Genomic DNA, 18,681 nt, shown 5'->3' with positions numbered 1-18,681 from the left:
GACTTGAAAGAGCCAAAAAGGAGCAAAAAAGCAGAATAAATAATGCCAGCAAAACCATCCTCCAAGTGCGAGCCAATTGTCTCTGTCGGAGACCTACTAAAACAATGTTAAAAAAGCTGCTAATAATTGAATCAAAAAACATGTATACGTACAAGGATGGTAGCTAGAGGTCCCCACACAAATTTCATAGGCATTAGCCTTTTCTTTTCTCTTCTTTTCTTTTTCTTATCTCTAAAATACAATACTTGAACTCTTACGGCAATTTCAACACCCGCCAAACCATCGAGACACACGTATCTGCGCTCCCTAAGGTTGCCCTAAGAATAATTACTAGGTGTTCTGTCATTCAAATGGGGATGTGAAGACTGAATGGGTATAATGCTGTGTAATCCTTGTCCACACCACATAGCTATTAGCTTATAGCGTGCACACATGCAAGGTGTGCACAGTCTTCTTTTAAGTTAAAACGTAGGCACAGTCAGCTTCACGGGCATCTTTGACTCTTCCATAAATGATTGAAATCACAGAGAGAGAGAGAGAGAGATTTAGTGGGAAATTGCATAATTCCATGTGCATGGGGTTGGAGGAGCCTCTGCTGCAAAAATTTATGCCCGACACATTTTTTTGTTCTCTAGCCCAGTATAAGCCCCACCAACCATTAAAGCATAAGCATACTCCCTTTTCTTTCTCACTTCTTCACTCTTCTCTAGATATCATCGCCATCGCCCGCATAAAAAGAGAGATATAATTTCATATCACTCCATTTGCCCCAGAGAAACTGATAAATCAGAGCGCGCGCGCACTCAACGCCGACATATATACCATATGGGTGCTGCTACTTCCAGCTCCATTAGCAAGAAGGCCATCAGCTCAAACAAAAGCAAGGACTTGAAGGGCCTCTTCGCAGAGAGAGTGAGGCTGCTCCAAGAGGAGATCAATGGGATAGTGCAGGAGAGGGAGAAGGAGGCCAAGTCCTACAAGAGGGAGGTGATGGTGTTTGCACTTAAAGAGGGTGAGTGGAGGAGGGAGAGGAAGAGGCTGAGAGAGGAGGTGAGGAGGCTGAGGAAGGTGGTGGAGGAGAAGGAGGAGAGGATTACAGGGATGATGGAAGGAGGAGGAGGAGGGGGAGAGATGGTGGTGGTGGGTGAGGATTGGGGATTGTTGGTCGAGCAGATGAGGGAGGAGAGGGCAAGGAGGGACGAGGCTGTGGAAAAGTGGAAGCAGCTCTACCTTGCCATCAAGATGGAGCTTGACGATCTCATCCGTACCACTCATTGCGGTCAGCCCCTCTCTCTGTACTACTCGATCTGACCAGCCATCAACATGGTATTATTGTTAGCTTTGCTCGCGACTCACCCGCTCTGGAACTCCTTTGAAGAGTGTGTGCTGACTTCAGGTGGCACAATACTTATCCACAACCCACAAAAACAAAGCGCAAAAGTTCTGATTGAAACTTTTCTCAATGCTGACTGCAAGACTCATGTTTTTCTTCTTTGATGAGTACTACAATGAGTGCTGCTCTTTTTTGCTACTTTGAGTCTGCTCTCTTCACGAATGGTTTCCACTTTTGTGTAGGTTCATTTTGGCGAAAAAAAAATGAAGTTCTTGTGCATGCTTTTATTAAAATAGTGGGTGTACTTTTCGGGTAACATTGTGAATAGCATAGTTTGTTAAAGAAGTTTCTGGGTAGTGAAGATAACGCTCAAAGCGAATATGGTATGATTTCTCAAAGCCTTCTTTCATTAATTAGGGCCGAACAATATTATGGCAGTGAATAAGAAGTTCAGAAATTTATGATCTTGTTCTTTACTTTTCTATCGTTTTATGTTATGACATTATTATTCTATTAACTTCTTAGCAGTGATCCAATAATTCTTATGTTCTTAATTTCCCCTAAAAACCAGAAGGACCCTTTTCTTGAACAGAGCTTCTCTTGAAACGTTTCCTCAGGCAAACATGATTATCTCACCAGAACAAATGATTAACCAAAGGAAATTTTGTGCAGGAGAGGGACTACTGTGTTGGAGACCGGAGGAAGAAGAAATGGTGGAAGAGCTGAAGAGGGAGCTGAGAGCCAAGGAAGAAACCATTGAAGCTCTCAAGTCTCATCTGGCATCCTTGGAACAAGACAAGCACAAGAGTGAGAGAGAGGCAGACATCCTGAGGCAGAGCCTGAGAATCATGAGCAACAAAAATGGTGCTCACACCACCACCAGGAAACTTACTTGATGTTTTGTTGCTAATTAGGAGGAAGAATAAATTTTCTTGCAAGAATTAGAGGATAATGAAAAAGGAGTGAATTTACTTATTTTTTTCTTTCTTTTTTTAGCATTATGTAATCACAGATGGGAAGTTAATGCCATGGACCGACTGGAGAGCTGGGGTGGGTCGTTCCGAATGTATAATTATGGCAAATTGATATAATATGAACGTAGAGAGATTACCTGTCAAATTTGCTATTTCTCTATGTTAACCCTTTTTCTGCAAGTTTTTGGTTTTCAGAGTTTAGCTAATTATGAAGTTTTTCATTCTTTGATAAACCAAAGCTTCCTCAAACATTAACTATGCTTTGTCTTTGCTAAACCTGCAATTTTCGTCCATTTTTAGACAGTGTAAGAAACAAAACTCAATTAGGTATGTTCTGCTTGATTTCTTATTACAACCTCCGGCCATGGACTAGTGTTACAGGTCGATAGTTTGGAAACGATCCATGCAGCGACTTAGGCTTCATTTGGATTGTTGGAGTGTCTAAGCCAAGTCTTTTCTTGATCGCTCACTCGGATCGTAGAGAGATAAAGTCTAGAGAGAAGAGCTCTGGGAGAGAATAAAAATGTTTCAATTGATATGGATGCTCCAAATGAGGGGGAGAATGCCTTTACTTGTAAAAGGACTCGACTCATTACATCCATTAATCGACTCTTGAAAGGGTGGCTGAAATTGCATCTTCCCGTCAACTAACTAGTGTCATTTATGCCGAGAACTCTCTAGAACACGGCACAATTACCATATCGCCCGTCTTTGGAAATGTTTTGGAAGCTCCGTTAGGGTTTGGACGAGTATTCTTTGATTGTGCATGGTCCTTGGTGCATGGAAACCTCGCGACCGTGACACTAGCCTCTTACAATCTTTGGAGTGCACTTTCCAACATTGATTCTTTAAGATTTTACTTTCAAAGTATTTCAATAAAACTTGAAATAAAGATCACAAAAAGATAAGGAAGAAAAACTATTTTAAATAATGGGATATGTTCAATAGAAGTTCTAAAACTTGTTACAAAAGTGTAATTAAGTCCTAAAACTTGCAAAATGTGTATTTGAGTCCTAAACTTTTCAAATTGATTCAATCAAGTCCTAAAATTAACACCGTTTAATTTACTAACGGAAAATGCTGACGTGCCTTATTTTATTAAATTTCTTGAGACATGTGACGTCCACAAGCGCCACGTCAGAAAAAAGTTAAAAAATATAAATTAAACTAGAAAAAGCTAAAAGTCAAACAAAAGGAAAAAAAAAAACAGAGAGCCACAACCAGCAGCTATGGCGGTGGCCAAGCCCTCGCCAGCGGCCATCGCCACAGCTGCCGGGTGGGGTTGGCGGAGGTCGCCTGGGCCTTCTTGAAGCTCGGCGACCCTTGCCAGTCCCAAGCGAGGCCCTGTCGGTTCCCAGCAAGGGCCTGTAGCCCCTGATCTTGGGGAGGGCACGACCCTTGCCCCAGATCTGAGCGAGGGTCACGCCCTCCCCCAAGGCTGCAAGCCCTTGCCCAAAGTCGCTCACCCCAGGTGAGGGTCGCGCCCTCCCCCAAATCGGTGGCTGCAGGCCTTCGCCGAGGCCTCGTTCGAGGCCGGCGAGGGTGGTCGGGCTTTGGGAAGGCCCAAGCGACCTTCGCCGGCCCTTCCCGGCGGCCACTGGCGAGGGCTTGGCAACCACCACAACCGCTGGTTGTGGGTATTTTTTTCTTTTTTTTATAGCTTTTTCTAATTTAATTTATATTTTTTTAACTTTTTTTGATGTGGCGGTTGTTTAATGCCGCATCATCGCACATGTCTTAAGAAAATTAATAAAATAAGACATGTCAGCGCTTCGTCAACATTTTCTTTCATGAAATTAGACGGTGTTAACTTGAGGACTCAATTGAATCAATTCAAAAAATTTTAAGACTCGATTATATATTTTGTAAATTTTAAAATTTAATTATATTTTTGTGATAATGTTTAGAACTTTTAGTTTACCTATCCCTTTAAATAATATGATGACGTGACGACTGGGAAGCTTCACTTTCTTCTCTGCTTTTTTTTATCTTCAGCTTGAATTTAGATAATAAGAATGTAAGAGACAAACTGAAGAGCAGAAGTCAAACCCCTAGAAACCTAGCCTGACAGTTCTTCCGGTGCATAGCTACAGTTTTTCAACAGTGGTTGGATAAAACAACGTCAAGCTTTGAAATCATAGCGATCCCGGGGAAGAAGAAACCAAATGCAAACCTACCCTTTTCCCCTTTTCCAGGTGCAATTGGTATATTACCTAAACTGAGGAGTCTTCTTAACAATTTTTTTTTTGTAATTTCTTTTTTTTGGTCAGACTTTTTTGGTAAGTTAACAAACTGTTTTTTTGGCAAAGACTTCTTTCTGTTTTTCCCTTTTTCTGCGTCCACTAGAAAGACGAAATTTCCCGATTAGATTCTTCGCCCCAAAGTATACAAACATGACGTGATGTTATGGCCTTTTATTCGAAATTTGTCTCGTGTCTTATCTAATTCGTGATATTAAAAACGGATTTCATGGAATCAAAGTTAGGCTTCCCCGCCACCGACAAATATATTTCCCCGTGCTGACAGGTTGACGTTAGTCCATTCAAGCATGAAGCATTGGGACCAAAGTGAGCCCAGGTTTTTTAGGTTTCATTTTAGGGGATAGTACTGCTACGAACTACCCCACAGGGGAAACAATAACCTACCAACATCTGTAGACGTCAGTAGACATTGTTGACTGCCTCAATGTTTTGATATTTATTTTTGGGTCAAGTCGAGTCAGACCGGGCCTTCGGATTTCTTAACTCTGAGCCCTATTCAAAAAATATGAACATATACGGGCCCAAAAACCCAGACCGTCTCGGGTCTGGCATGAAATGGCCTACTTGGGTCGGTTCGACCGTTCGGCCTAAGGGCCGAAGTAAGCACCATTGGCGATAGCAATTCCTCCAGCTGCTTCAGCTGCTCACCAAAAATGGATATGTCGATGCATCATCTGGACCAAATAAAGTAACTGTTTCAGAGGAACGGGCCACGTTGCAATACATGGAAACAATTTGCGATGATCATTTGTAAAAGCCATCGCCGTCAGTTTATGTAAATGTCATTTGTCTATCATGAGTCTTCATGTAGAAAAAAAAGAATCTTTGTGTCCAGCGGTGGCATTAAGCATCTAGGCTATAACATTGTTAACATGTATTGCTTCTTCCGTCACTGACGTCGAATAAGGGTGCGAATGGTAACCATTCTACTCCAGAAATCAAATTCTTGCCAGAAATTGATTTCTGGAGGAGAAATCTGTTTGGTAAAACATGACTAATTCTGCTCCAGAAATTGATTTCTGGAACAGAAATCTGTTTTGATTTGTTGATTTTTTTTTCACATAAAAAAATTTAAATTTTACTTAAAGTGGGTGGCCACAGGTATTATAAGCCATTCTGTAAAGTTTTGAATTTTTTGATTTTTTTAATTTTTTTTGGGCACCTAAAAAAATTTAAATTTCACTCAAAGTGGGTGCCCACGGGTATTTTAAGCCATTTTGTGAAGTTTTGAATGTTTTTATTTTTTTATTTTTTTATTTTTTTGGGCACCTCAAAAAATTTAAATTTTACTCAAAGTGGGTGGCTACAGGTATTCTAAGCCATTCTGTGAAGTTTTGAAATTATTTATTTATTTTTATTTTTTTTGGGCACCTCAAAAAATTTAAATTTCACTCAAAGTGGGTGGCCACAGGTATTTTAAGCCATTTTGTGAAGTTTTGAAAATTTATATATTTTTTTATTTTTCTTTTTTTTGGGCACCTCAAAAAATTTAAATTTCACTCAAAATGGGTGGCCACATGTGTTTTAAGCTATTCTGTGAAGTTTTGAAATTTTTGATTTTTTTTATTTTTTAAAAAAAAATTCACCAAATTTCATATTTTCCCGAAATCTGACTTTTTTTTATTTTCTGGAAATTTTTATGAATTTTTCTAGAATTTTTCAATTTTTATGCATTTTCTAAAAAAAAAAAATTGTGAGAAAATAGGGAGAATGCATCCCGGAATCAATAAGCTACAAAAAGTAGCTTCTCTTTTTCTTGCCAAAAACTCATTCTGAAATCAAGAATGCATTCTGGAATCAAGTATTTTTAACAAAAGCATTTTTATTCCAGAATGCAAAAATCGCTCCAGAATGCAGTCCGGAAATTTTTTAACAAACGCCATTTTGTTTCGAAATGCATTTCGGAATAAAATTTTTATTCCGGAATGCATTCCATGCGCACCCTAATTAGAGCCAACTTTGTGGGATCATCAATTTCACCACCTGACACAGTACACTTACACTGGTGCGCGCTCGCGTGTGCACATAGACGTGCACGAGACGGCCAAAACACGCTTGCGCGAACAGACAGAGGGTATACACGAACACCGACATGTGGATGTGCAGCGCGCAAGAAGTTTCTTCACCTCGTGTTTTGCTTTCTTCAGCCTTCCCTTATCCAATCTCTCAACGAGGATTGACTCCTGGCCGAGGTCGAAACCAAATGACTCTAAAACCTACACTGGCTGGCACCGTCCGGTTCCACGGGAAAATGTTAATCGCACGACACCCACTGTATCCATTCAAAACATACGCATGCACCTGTACATTCTGTTCACCTCGCTCTTCCAGAGAAAATTGAAAGTTGTCATTTCACAGAAGCAAGAATATGGAAATAAATTTCTGATCCTACGTTTTAGAATGTGGAAGTTACTGCCACAATTTTGATCATTTATGATTAGCTAGTGTCCCCAATGTACATTTATTGAAGGGTGCTGACGCCATTCTTCTCGAAGTCTGTACTTGAACCATACACTAAAACAGAATAGCCCAGTATTATGCATGATCTAACGATCTCCATGTGAGATTTACAACAAGGAGATGTGTATTTTTTGGGTAGTAATAAAGTGTGGCTTAAGTAACTCGAACGGACGAGCATATCCCCATTTACCATGACGTGCATGCTGTTAAGCATTTAGTTGTCTGTCTGTTGCTTCGTCACTGGTCTGCAACCTTTCAGCAGATTGGTAATTTGATCTGACACTCTGATGAAAAAGAAGAAGGTACTCAATTGATTCAAAGATGGCTAACAGATAACACAGCACACGGGAACTTCATATTTTTGGGGTGTTTTCCCCTTTTCTCTTAGCTTTTTCAGGATGTATTATTAAAGATGAACAGTAGATACATGAGGCTCTAACTTAACGTACCTCAAGCAGAGTGGTGTTTTCCCCTTTTCTCTTAGCTTTTTCAGGATGTATTATTAAAGATGAACAGTAGATACATGAGGCTCTAACTTAACGTACCTCAAGCAGAGTGATGTAATAGAAATCTTCCATATGTTGCATCAGCGCACTTCCGTCTCTAATTGAACGATATATGTTTATTTCAGTTTCCAATATCTTTTCTATGAGTTCCTTTTCACCTTTCATCTGCAAAAGAAGTTTGAGATCTGTCACTTTGGACCTGTGCACCAGCAATGGGTGTAACTCACCAATTCATTTACAGGTACCCATCTCAACATAAAGACAGTCCTCAGTTGCATAAAATATACAGTAACAGCAAATGGATGAGCTGTTTCTGTCCAACAAAAGCAACTCAAAGGCAAGGTAGTTTGACGCAGACATATAAATGAAGAATCAAAAAACTATCTAACAAATAGACATATATATCGGCAAAATTCATCAAGACTGCTACAATTGTGTGTGTCTGTGTGACTTCACAAAACACAGTTTCAGCAGAACAATAGGTTACTCTATGATGAGATATATAAAAATGTGCTAATGTTAAGCATATGGAAATACTGATTTGTCAATCTAAGGAAATTGCAGTCACCAAGGAAGAAAAGTGAACTTACAAATTCACTAATTAAAACATCTGGCGTGGATTCACCAACGAAGTCACCTTCGTAACCATCAGCCAAAGACTGCACATTTACCTGAATAACATCAACCTATTGTGTAAGTAGTTGATCTGGGAACATCTGTAAAGGTAAAACTTCTGCTTTCTCATATTAGTAACAGAAAAGTAATACTAGTCATGATCCAATTTCCTAATGATGCTTCCCTGGATAAGTTCACAAGCATCACACTCGAACACTTAAAACCATCAGCCAGTTATTAATCCAGAGTTCCTCAAGGGAATGTATTGCAGAGATTAAATAGATGGGGTTCGTTCACTCGTTCTGGTTAAGAAAGGATAAAGCTATTTAGATACCAAGGCATCCTTAATTTCTCCTGCTGCTAGATAGACGGGTTGGGCCACATGGCAATAACCCATCAGGCGTGGAACTGATGGTATGATATCCCTGTGATTCACAACTCTCCAGCTGTCCTTAACTTTCTGCAAAGCAACAGACAATTGCATCACACACACTACGTACAGTACTAGAAAAATGCATCAAAAGATTTTCCACTAATAAAGGGGAGAGCATGCTTAGGCAACCTAAACGTCTGCTGACATGAATCAATTGAATTATAAGATGCCAAAGATTTAAAAAGATAGCAGCAATCATAGCAGAAGCTCAGTTGGAGGAGACATTGGAGTGAGACCACAACATCTGGAAACGAAATCACTTAAATGAACATGAAAAGTGCTCTTTAATGAGTCATGTCTCTAAAAACAAGTTACCGCAATAAGAAAGTTAGAACAATCCTCTCAACTTGGAAGAATAAGTACCTTTCAGGAATAAACAAGAGGGTAGTAATTCACAGAGAATGCTCGAGAAGATTAACAATGATGAAAGGCATGAATAAAAGAACAGAACAACTTCATTTCACGACAATCATCACTGGTGAATACTGATAAGAATACTTGTACCAGCGTATCAGCATGTGAAGAGTTCTCATGAAAGTCGCTGTTAATACAGGACGAGTGCTGAGGTTGTTCACCAAAGAGTACAATATGTTTCATGGAATTTTTTTAGTATTTCTTTATTTGTTGGCTTATACTGTGTTTCAAACCCCGCAAAGAACCCTCAAACCCACCCCACCTTACCGAGAGGACTGAATGCGTGTTGGCATGTTCCATGACTGTTAGTCCTAACAATATTGACGATAAAGGTAGAGCAGCAACTTCCATGCAACAATGCAAATATGCATGGGCCTGTTTATATTTGCACACAGAGAGAAGATTGCACAAACGGATCAGGGAGCGGTAGCCATCACTTAGTTTTCTCAAGGATCAGAGTACAGATGACAAGGCTACATGGTCGTAAGGATCTGAATACAGATGACAGGGCTACATGGTACATATTTCTCTTACCTCATTATAGAGTTCTGCAAATCTCCTGTTACCAACTCTAGGAGATCCGAAGTTGTACATAGTCACATATATTGCTCCGCGCCTAATATAAACAAAATGAATTAGTTACATGCCATAAGGAAAAAAGATTAAAAAATCTACTCCCATGATTCTAATTTAAATTGGCCTAAGACACTTAAGAGTAATAAAAAGAAGCCATTCCGGTCCCTGCTTTCAGATAAACTTACAATTGAAGAACTCAGGTCGCTACTTTACACATTTAGTATCTCGTGTCATTGGCACAATTAAGTTACATAACATGATATAAACTATATTCAAACAGCCTAAGCTTTTGCAGTTAGTCGGTTTGTGCACAGAACTATAACATGGTATAACAGCTAGAGATCTCGAGTTCGAATCCCCACACCTAATCTTTCATCCCTTTCTAGTTTCCCTTCTTTAGATGCCTTGAATTTTAATAATCTTCACCCATGAGCCATGTTTATTGATTTCGCATGCTTCATGCTTTCCTCATCATAGCAGCAGTCTCCATGAGGGGTACTTAGCTATGGAATATAATATGCACCACACTCTGTCAGTTTAAGTTACCGAATTAAACGATTACGCACATCACTATATCAGGCACTAAAATGACCATGTAAAGTCAAGAATCAAATTAGATGAATCTGTGGAATCTCACAAAGAGAATGCAGTCTATTGAGGCTAGAAAAGCATGAAAAGTATTCCACCAAACTTTATCCATGCTATACCAAGAATACCAAGAAGAATGGGCAGGTCCTCACAAGTACCTCAGACAAAAATTCGCCCAGAGTCATCACACAAAATCATTATTTATTAATCTCATGGTTCAAAGCCAATAGATTTTTCTTTGCTGGATTATGTGATACAAACCGTTCAGGTATTTATCAAACAAATAACACAATGTTTTTTCTTTAGTCCATCATGTGTTTACCTTTGAGCTACCTGCAAAAGTGCTAGCGCACACATGCCCAAGTGCGCGCACCCACCCACCCACACACACACACACACACACACAGAGAGTCCAATTCTGCAACTTTGTACACTATTGGTCCATTCAATGTAACAATAAATCTTAATCATTGAAAATCGTCAACATCTGTCAAATACTTGAGAGTATTACTGCAATCAAATGCATGCCAGCATTTTGCGGGTGGACAAATATTTGAGGCAGAAAAGTAAATATAACAGTTATCTTTAGTATGAAAGACAGGACTCACTTTGCTAACTGACTTGATGAAAGCTCAAGAGCAAGGAGAGTAGCTAGAGCACCACCTAAACTATGACCAGTGACATAGACATGCCACTTGTACTGTGGCTCAGAACCATCATCCCTGCGAGAAAACATTTGGCCGTCAAGTTGTCACAAGACAATCAGCTCTTGGTAACAACACAGCATGCTAGCCATTTAGTAATGGAGCAAAACTTGTTTGAATGCATTCATAGAGTTCCTTGACATATGACAAAATGAAAGAAACACTAGCAATTAAGTTTGCACTGAAGTAAGATTATGCCTGGAGGGAAAAAAAACTGTTGAAGAATATTTGTCTAGTGAGACACATGGTTAGTACATGAGAGTTGGGAATTCTAAATAAGGTAGTTAAGGACTTGGGTATTGAGTAGATTGTCTCCCTAGGCTTGGTAAGTGAAGCATCAATATACTTATGCATAAAGTCAAGCAGGTATTTTGTGTTCTCTCCTTTCGTCTCTTCTGCACTCCCTAAATACTAAACATGGAATCAGATCCACCAAGAGAGAGAAAACCAACAAATATCGGACTTCTTTGTTAACTCTCACTCACTAACACAGCTTCCTTATTGAGTTCGGTCATCTCTCATGTGTAGCCACCATGAACAAAGGCTTCCGAAATACTCTCCCTTGGGGCCACCACGTCCGTGCATCAAACCCCCTGACTCTTCATCCTATGCTACTGTATGCCCAACTATCTCTGCACCTTGACGTAGCTTCAAGGAATCCATCCTTTGTTGTCCACTTGCCTCTTTTCCAGCTCTCAATATCCTGAATACTCCGCCCCTGCATCGATTTAACTCGCCCCAGCCAGGTGAGTCCCAATCTGCATGGTTTTATCCTGGGCTCCCTGGTGTCACCCACAACTTGAGGACTGCTAATCCTCGAGGCATTGCAACTCCAAACCCACAAAACTTACTCCGAAGAGCATGATGCAGCTCATGCAAGATACACCTCAACTTGATCACACAGACCTTCTCAAGGAGAATATCAACTGCATAGGATCGATGCCTACAACTCTCTGAATTCTTTTATGGTATTTCATGAGGAGCAAGCATGATTTGTTTATCATAATTTTCTAGGAACAGTGCTTACACAAAACCGATTGCCATTTTGAGGAGTGATAAAATTCTTATTCTCACTGAATCATATGCGCTTAAAAAGCCACTGTGAACCTGGAAAACAAGCAAAAAAAAGTTGTAAGCAAGGAGAAGGATAATGGACGGACTCAGCAAATTATGCATCTCATAATAATCAACAAAAGAAATCAAGATCTAGAATAGCAGTATACTTGAACTTCTTCCTTGAAATCTCCACCAATCCTTTCGGGGTTCAAACTGTAGAAGCATAACAAAATAAACATCAAGAAAAAAAAATATTGACATGTAGTATCAGTGTATTACGTTAGCCCGACTTACATAAAAATTACAGAGAGGATAAGCATATCAAACAACCAAAAGAATTGGTGAATTTCCACAGTCGAAACAAGCAACAAGCAACAACCAAAAGAATTAGTGAATTTGAACAGTTCAAACAAGCAACAAGGATGGACATCTTTTCACATAGAAAAGATGACACCAAAAAGAGCCCTACTCGAAACCTATCTGCAAATATAGATGTAGCAATTGGCATATATCACTCACCAATTCCCAGGTATCATAGGATCATTAACGATAAGCCCTGCTCAATGTAACAGAATTGGTTTCAAGCCTAATCATATGTTCTGGATTATTGCTTAGCACCGCAAACTACAAGGAGACAAAAGACTATAACATCATATCAGACTTGGACGATCTTTGAAGCTACAATTCGTTTTTCTTGGTGAGAAACTAAAGAAGGTTGCAAATTTTGATTTTATACAAGTCAAGGCTAAGAGAGAGATGATGATTTGCTCCTACATGACCAACAAACAAGCAAAATAGTAGAAATAAAACCGGTAATGACATATATGTTGAGAGAAGACAATCCAGTGAATTAATTGATTTTTCACATTACCCAGCAGGGGCGAGCATCAAATCAGTCCGCAAGTCCTTCCATCTTGACTGGGAAAAACAGACAGAAAAGAATAAATATCTACCTCACAACCACATAAATAAGGTTGCTAAGGGAAAGACAGTGAAACTGATTACTTGTTCCGTTCCTCTAAATGCAACAAGTAATCTTCTTCGTGCAGAATCGCGCCAGATTGCTGCCTGCAGTAACCGTACTTCATTCATACATGATTCCATCCCCAATTAAAAATGCATGAGAAAAAGCAGATTAGGAAGCAGCTTCCTCAATACAGGAAGACAATACCTGTGTATCAGTGGATGCGTTATCTAAGAAGCAAATTTTCTCAAATTCGGACTTGACAAAACTAGGATGACCAAGAGAAGTGGCAAGCATCGCCCAAGCTTCCATGGCACTTTCTGCAGAAGAGAAGAGAGCTTTCATCTCCTCGGCTTCCTTGTCATCCAATAATGACACGTCCGATGAGACAGCAAGATTCTCATTCTTAGAATACACAGAACCATCATTTTTCATTTTATTATCATTCTTTTCCATAGAATGCGTGGCTTCCTTATTTAGCCGAGAAACTGCCGCAGTCAAAACCATCAATGCCCCCAAAACAGAATCAGTTTGTTGTAACAAATCTTGTGTCACCTGTTTTATATCCGTAATTGAAGACTGAATTGCACTTCTTGGAAGTGGCCCATCCTCTGTGGAATCATCAATTTCTTGGCTACTTGGCGTTGCAAGCCCAGATTCAACGTAACCTTCTTCTGCAACTTTCCTGGATTGTATGCCAATCTTCTTTAGTACATCAAACCCATCCCATTTTACATTCTCAGGGACAGGAAGACCAAGTTTCTGTACAACCTTCTTATTGATAACATCTGCAAAGTTCTTCCAGAAATGTTTGTCGAACTGTATGGATTCACCAACTAGCATTTTTTCTGCATTGGTATAATCAACTCCAGTTGAATCAGGGGAAGACTCAACAACAATGTTCTCTTCATTCAGGCTCTGCTCATTCAGCAATGGAACACTATCTACAGATGAAAACTTCTCAGGAGCAGCAGTGGCATTGACCGATTCCCCTTCTGCTACATATTTACCACTATTCAAAAGCTTATCCTTCCAAGGATATGTCTCATTAAAGGATTTCAGCTGCCCAAAAGCATATTCAACAAACTGCCGAGCTGGCACACTCTCAGACCCAACAATTGATTTCAAAGTAGACTCGAACCCATTTTGCCTGAGAAATTCTGAAACAAATGGGAGCTTCCACCACTTCTTTCCCTCATCAATTTCATCAAAACTTTTATATCTAACCTGAAACAGCATCATCAGTGAGCTTGCTCATTTTTCCGGCATAACACGCAGAAGGATGAATAACAGGTATCTTAGTAAAGCATGGAAAAAAGTCCACAACACCACAACTAAGGTTAGAATTCTCATATATGGAATTCAGATACTCATCACCCTCCTGAAATTAAATTAATTTTGCCTGGTTCAGATAGAATTCTCTAATATTCCTTCCAAAGTTCAATAGTGGAAATACTTTTTCTCCTCCCAGAGTTTTTGTCTGGTTTCCGAAAGATTGTTACTAAACTTGTTTATTAGTAGTTCCTATGTGAGACGATATACAAACACCGTGTGTTTGTGTCATATCCATCCCAGAATATACCCTATTTTGACATGACAAGATAATGACATGGACAAACAACCCCCGTAATTGACTCAATGTCTTTGAAAAAGATAAGAGGTTTACTTTGTTTTCCAATGTCGTTTTTTCAACCAATATAATAAAGCAAGGAAGTTTAGCCTAATGATAAGGGTTGGACTGGAGCATGTGCAGACTTAGATGTCCGGGGTTCATAGCGTATCGGTGTAAACTGGTTCTTCAAGCATCTAAGATTCACCCAGTGACTGATTTATAATGACAAAAGAGAGAAATGATGCTACACCACCTAGGAGAAAGCTCTTATACAGTAATTTCCAGGTACTTAATAAGCAAACATTAATAGAAAGCTCTCACTAATGCTCAACTATTCACAGATAGAATGCTGGAAGCTGTAGGCCCACATGAAAACTCTACCTTCTAATTGGAACTTCCTTTAATTTGAACAATTACAAAACATATATAGATGCTTACTTCAAGAAGTCAGAGTCTTCAAACAGAAATCCTAATCGTCCTTTCAAAAGAACTTCCTACTATGTGATTAATATCATAATGTTTCCACACTTACCTCTAACTGTATCTTCCCTCCACCACCCATTCCTTCTAATTCCACAACCATCTCATGTGAATCTCCTGGAAACAGACATGCTCGTCAAGAAAAAGTGCAATTTCCATATGGTAATCATTTCATCCATTGCCAAGGTCATAGAGTAGCAAATAATGTTTCACAGGTGAAAAAATGATCTGATATCATTGCTCAATTATTTGACTTCCAAAACACCCAAATAAAACACGAGCAGCACTGCACAAGAAAGTTCAAAATACATATCGACAACGAATTCAATGATTCTCACCATCACACAGAGGCTCCAAACAAATTCCTGCATTACCCATTCGCTTGTGTGGAGTTACCAAGTTTGCATCCCAAGCTGCCACCTAGCATCCACACCACAGTGAATAACGTAAAGATCAACAATGATTCAGCTTCAGTTTACAAATTTAAGGATAGCTGTGTTCATTCGCTGAGTGCCAAAATCAACAAGGTCTTACTCAAAAGAAAAAAGAAAAAAAAAGGAGTAGCTTGCTTCATGTTATATTAATGCAAGATATATGGCACAATCAACTTGGGATAACAACATTAAATAAGGCAACAAATGAGCAATTCTGCTGAGCACATAAAAGAGGAGTCCAAAAATTGATGCAGCAGTTGGTCCCCCTCAGAATGTTGTGCATTCATTTATTACAAAAGTAGCCTCACGTATTTTAGGATAAGTCCTTCCTAAATATGCCAGCAATTCAGTCTCCAATTAGTCCACAAATGCAAATTGGAAAGGAAGTAATGGATATCACTCTGGTAGAGGCTTAACCTGGAGGTTTTTAGTCGGAGGGAGCTTAATGTTAAAAGTGAATTCCTCATTCCAGGTTGGCTTTTTTGTCCTGTCAGCAAATTTGATTGACAAATAAAGTTGCAATAAGTCCATAAATCCAGATTAAACTTAATTTTTCCTCCATATGCATCATATGCTCTCATCGCCTGTATTCTGTATACTGCAGATAAACTAAATTGCAATTAGCCGATTTAAAAAGAACTAAAGATTATTGCTTCAGTAGCTTCAGAAAAATTATTTTGCCGAAACTGATGGGGAATGCTAATAATAAGTTTTATCATTTAGGTCATCATGTGAGAGGCACAAAAAATAATCAGTAGCTGATAAATATTGTATTGCTCATTTTAATAAGTGAAAGTACCCTTTAACATTTTAAGGAGACGCAAACAGAATCTTAATTTGGAACTTCATAGCCTTCACTAACATAGTTCTCCGCTCCTTCAGTATGGCTTTGTCATCTCGGGACATTACATGGGCTGTGTGGGGTATGTTAGAGAGTAACTCCAAGCTAGGTCAGGTTCAAATAGTTGTAAAGGTAGAAGTTCTTTTTTGTTTTCATTCACTTTGGCTCATATGGAAGGAAAGAAATAAACAATAGGAATTTAACAGAAGAGAAAGATTACATACTCTTTTTGAACAATTTAATTCTAATAGAAAACAAAAAAAAATCAATAATTATGAAAAGAGGTAAGTTAGGAGGGCTTTCAGAAATGAGGAAAGTTCTACAGGTGCTACAAAGGCTTTCAAAAACGAGAGAACTTCTACAAGTGCTATGAAAGACAGATGGCTTAGCACTTTTTTTGGGGTAGTACAGGGATAGCTCCTTAGATGTTCAGTGTTTTTTTAAGTAGATCTTTCTAAGTTCTAGGTTGTAAATGGGAGGCACCCTCCCTGTTGCTCCCCAACATACTTGTCCAAAAAATCCACTACAACCATTTATTCCTAAAACTAGAGGCAAAAGCAAAATATCCTCTCTATGTGTGGTTGGAAAGGGGTCATATACCCTAATATTTATAATTTCAGAGATACTGCTAATGCTGCGATACAAAAAAGAACATGTCATCCTTCATTTTTCTATCCTAATAAGAAATGCAATACCACTACGTACTCAATCAAATACATTGCTTACCCCCATTTGACCTTGCTTTTCACAACCTGACCATCCAATTGCATGACTACATATGGATCACTTGTTCCCTACCACACATTCGGAAAAAAATGGGCCTTGTCAATATCTGGAAGGAAAGATTAATTTCCATAAGTCTAACTTAAGATTTATTTAATAGAAGCAAAGATATCAATTCAGGAGAAAAAACACTTCAGTCATTCACGAAAGATGCCACAAAAAGATACAGCGGGAAGTAAAGATGCAACAAATAGACAAGCATAAATTCAAAACATTCAGCATAATGTCTTATCCCACAAGAAACTGACATACCCACAGATCCATGGCAGGAAGATTGATACCCTTCTTGAGCTTTATGAACAGCTGACCATCGTATATTTTGCGGACAAATGACCTAGATATGTAAACTCAATATTTCAATTCTTTGTTTTCCATTGACCAATCCACCTTCATCTATTGTAGAGCAAACACACAATCCCCTGCATATATTACTGGCCAAAAGTGCATATAAACATGTATAAAATACTTGTACGTACAAAGTACGAAAGCCATGCCAAAACATGTAAGCAGCACGAGTGTTCGATGGCAGACCCAAACCGAACCGAACCGAACCGAACCGAACCAAACCGAACCAAACCAACCAAACAAACAGAAAATTAGCTTTTACCCCTCTGATTATTCGGAAGAAATCATCACATACTCTGAAAGATACACTGTCTTACACCCCGCAGCATCCACTTCTCGCCTTCCAATATTTTCCTAATCAGCATGCCCCAAAAGTACAAAGCACACATTAGTCTCGAATAAAAGCATAATCACAACAGGGACTACCCTAAATTAAACTTTTGTAACATTTTTCACTTCTTAAATTGATGCAAACTCCAGAAAGACTAATTCGAGAGTTCGATTACTGGAGGAGTGGTGTAGGCTTCGAAGGCGAAACCGGCGAGGATGACCGCGAGATTGATGTCGAACGGTCGCCGCTCGTTCTCCTCCGAGGCTTCGATCTTCGCGACTTCCGCGCTGGCTTGGCAACAGCACTCGAACGAGCTCCTCCCCCCGTCCCCATCCCCGCCCCGGCAACTTTCCGGGAGCTCCGGAGCTCTAATTCTCCGGGAAAACGAGGCCGGAAAGTGCCGCGAGAGCCCCAGAACCCTCCTTGGGGCGCCGTGTTTCGGAGAGAGCAGAGAGAAACGGCGGTGGAATTGGGGATTGAGCTGGTGAGTCTGGAGAGAAGCCATTGGCGCGCGTGCGGGGAGCGCGAGCGAGAGAGCAAAAGGTTGAGTTCTGGTCTGGCTCAGCGCACTTTTTCAAGATGGTGAGCGAGGTAAGTGGCAGATTCGTAATTTCGGAGGATTTCGAGGGGGATTGTTGAGGTCGTACGGGCGTTTGGCGTCCGTCCACGTCATCCGAGGAGAATATCGGAGAAGGAAACAGATGCCACGTGGCGTGGCAGGCCGTTTTGTTGCGCGCGGGAGATTTGTACGGTAACCATCTAGATTCTTGACCGTTGACAGTTATTCCGACCGGGCGAAGTTTATGTTTTTTTTCTCTTGGTATAATGTGTGTCCTTACGACCAAAAAAGAACAAATGTAAGTCCTTGAACTCGTGTAACTCTCTCAGTGAAATCCTCTCTTAACTAATTCCAGCGAATTGAAGCCGACGGTATCGGTTTTTGCTCGACTAAAAAGTCTCGTTTGATATAA

General features: G+C 39.7%; 2 protein-coding genes across 11 annotated transcripts; one reads left to right on the top strand and one right to left on the bottom strand.

The window, feature by feature from the left end:
• The first annotated feature begins 556 nt into the window (after positions 1 to 556).
• Positions 557 to 2,452, top strand: LOC115679788 (uncharacterized). The gene is made up of 2 exons (XM_030603496.2): positions 557 to 1,279; positions 2,006 to 2,452. Exons 1-2 carry the CDS (start codon positions 826 to 828, stop codon positions 2,227 to 2,229), a joined length of 678 nt encoding a protein of 225 aa, XP_030459356.1. The 5' UTR covers positions 557 to 825; the 3' UTR covers positions 2,230 to 2,452.
• A 4,509-nt stretch (positions 2,453 to 6,961) lies between these two features.
• LOC115679830 (uncharacterized) lies at positions 6,962 to 18,268 on the bottom strand. 10 transcript variants are annotated; one of them, XM_056315224.1, is made up of 19 exons: positions 17,886 to 18,267; positions 17,675 to 17,733; positions 17,287 to 17,368; positions 16,978 to 17,045; positions 15,828 to 15,897; positions 15,315 to 15,396; positions 15,029 to 15,093; positions 13,092 to 14,111; positions 12,926 to 12,988; positions 12,792 to 12,838; positions 12,088 to 12,133; positions 11,892 to 11,971; positions 10,769 to 10,882; positions 9,531 to 9,612; positions 9,264 to 9,371; positions 8,484 to 8,609; positions 8,125 to 8,205; positions 7,574 to 7,699; positions 6,962 to 7,312 (listed from the first exon to the last, which is right to left on the bottom strand). In XM_056315224.1, exons 1-19 carry the CDS (start codon positions 18,213 to 18,215, stop codon positions 7,235 to 7,237), a joined length of 2,727 nt encoding a protein of 908 aa, XP_056171199.1. In that variant the 5' UTR covers positions 18,216 to 18,267; the 3' UTR covers positions 6,962 to 7,234. The 10 variants fall into 10 exon arrangements, with proteins under 10 accessions (XP_056171199.1, XP_056171224.1, XP_056171218.1 ...); XM_056315249.1 differs by having other exon boundaries at positions 16,978 to 17,083; positions 17,642 to 17,733; positions 17,886 to 17,912; XM_056315243.1 differs by having other exon boundaries at positions 17,642 to 17,733; positions 17,886 to 17,912.
• Positions 18,269 to 18,681: the final 413 nt, after the last annotated feature.

The sequence above is a fragment of the Syzygium oleosum genome, unplaced genomic scaffold (genome assembly GCF_021117445.2).
Source record: "Syzygium oleosum isolate NSW1041296 unplaced genomic scaffold, Sole_v2.1 Sole_v2.01, whole genome shotgun sequence".
NCBI classification, from domain to species: Eukaryota; Viridiplantae; Streptophyta; class Magnoliopsida; order Myrtales; family Myrtaceae; genus Syzygium; species Syzygium oleosum.
The sequence above is the reverse complement of the archived record's forward strand: the minus strand, read 5'-3'. Positions and strand labels throughout refer to the sequence as shown.

Excerpts from the sequence above, each read along its gene's own strand:
- LOC115679788 (XM_030603496.2), top strand. The coding sequence starts at position 826 with ATGGGTGCTGCTACTTCCAGCTCCATTAGCAAGAAGGCCATCAGCTCA. Across the intron at positions 1,280-2,005 it reads CATCCGTACCACTCATTGCG|GAGAGGGACTACTGTGTTGG; the intron begins GTCAGCCCCTCT and ends AATTTTGTGCAG.
- LOC115679830 (XM_056315224.1), bottom strand. The coding sequence starts at position 18,215 with ATGGCTTCTCTCCAGACTCACCAGCTCAATCCCCAATTCCACCGCCGT. Across the intron at positions 17,734-17,885 it reads AAGCCTACACCACTCCTCCA|GAAAATATTGGAAGGCGAGA; the intron begins GTAATCGAACTC and ends CATGCTGATTAG. Across the intron at positions 9,613-10,768 it reads TCATCAAGTCAGTTAGCAAA|GCGCGGAGCAATATATGTGA; the intron begins GTGAGTCCTGTC and ends TGTTTATATTAG.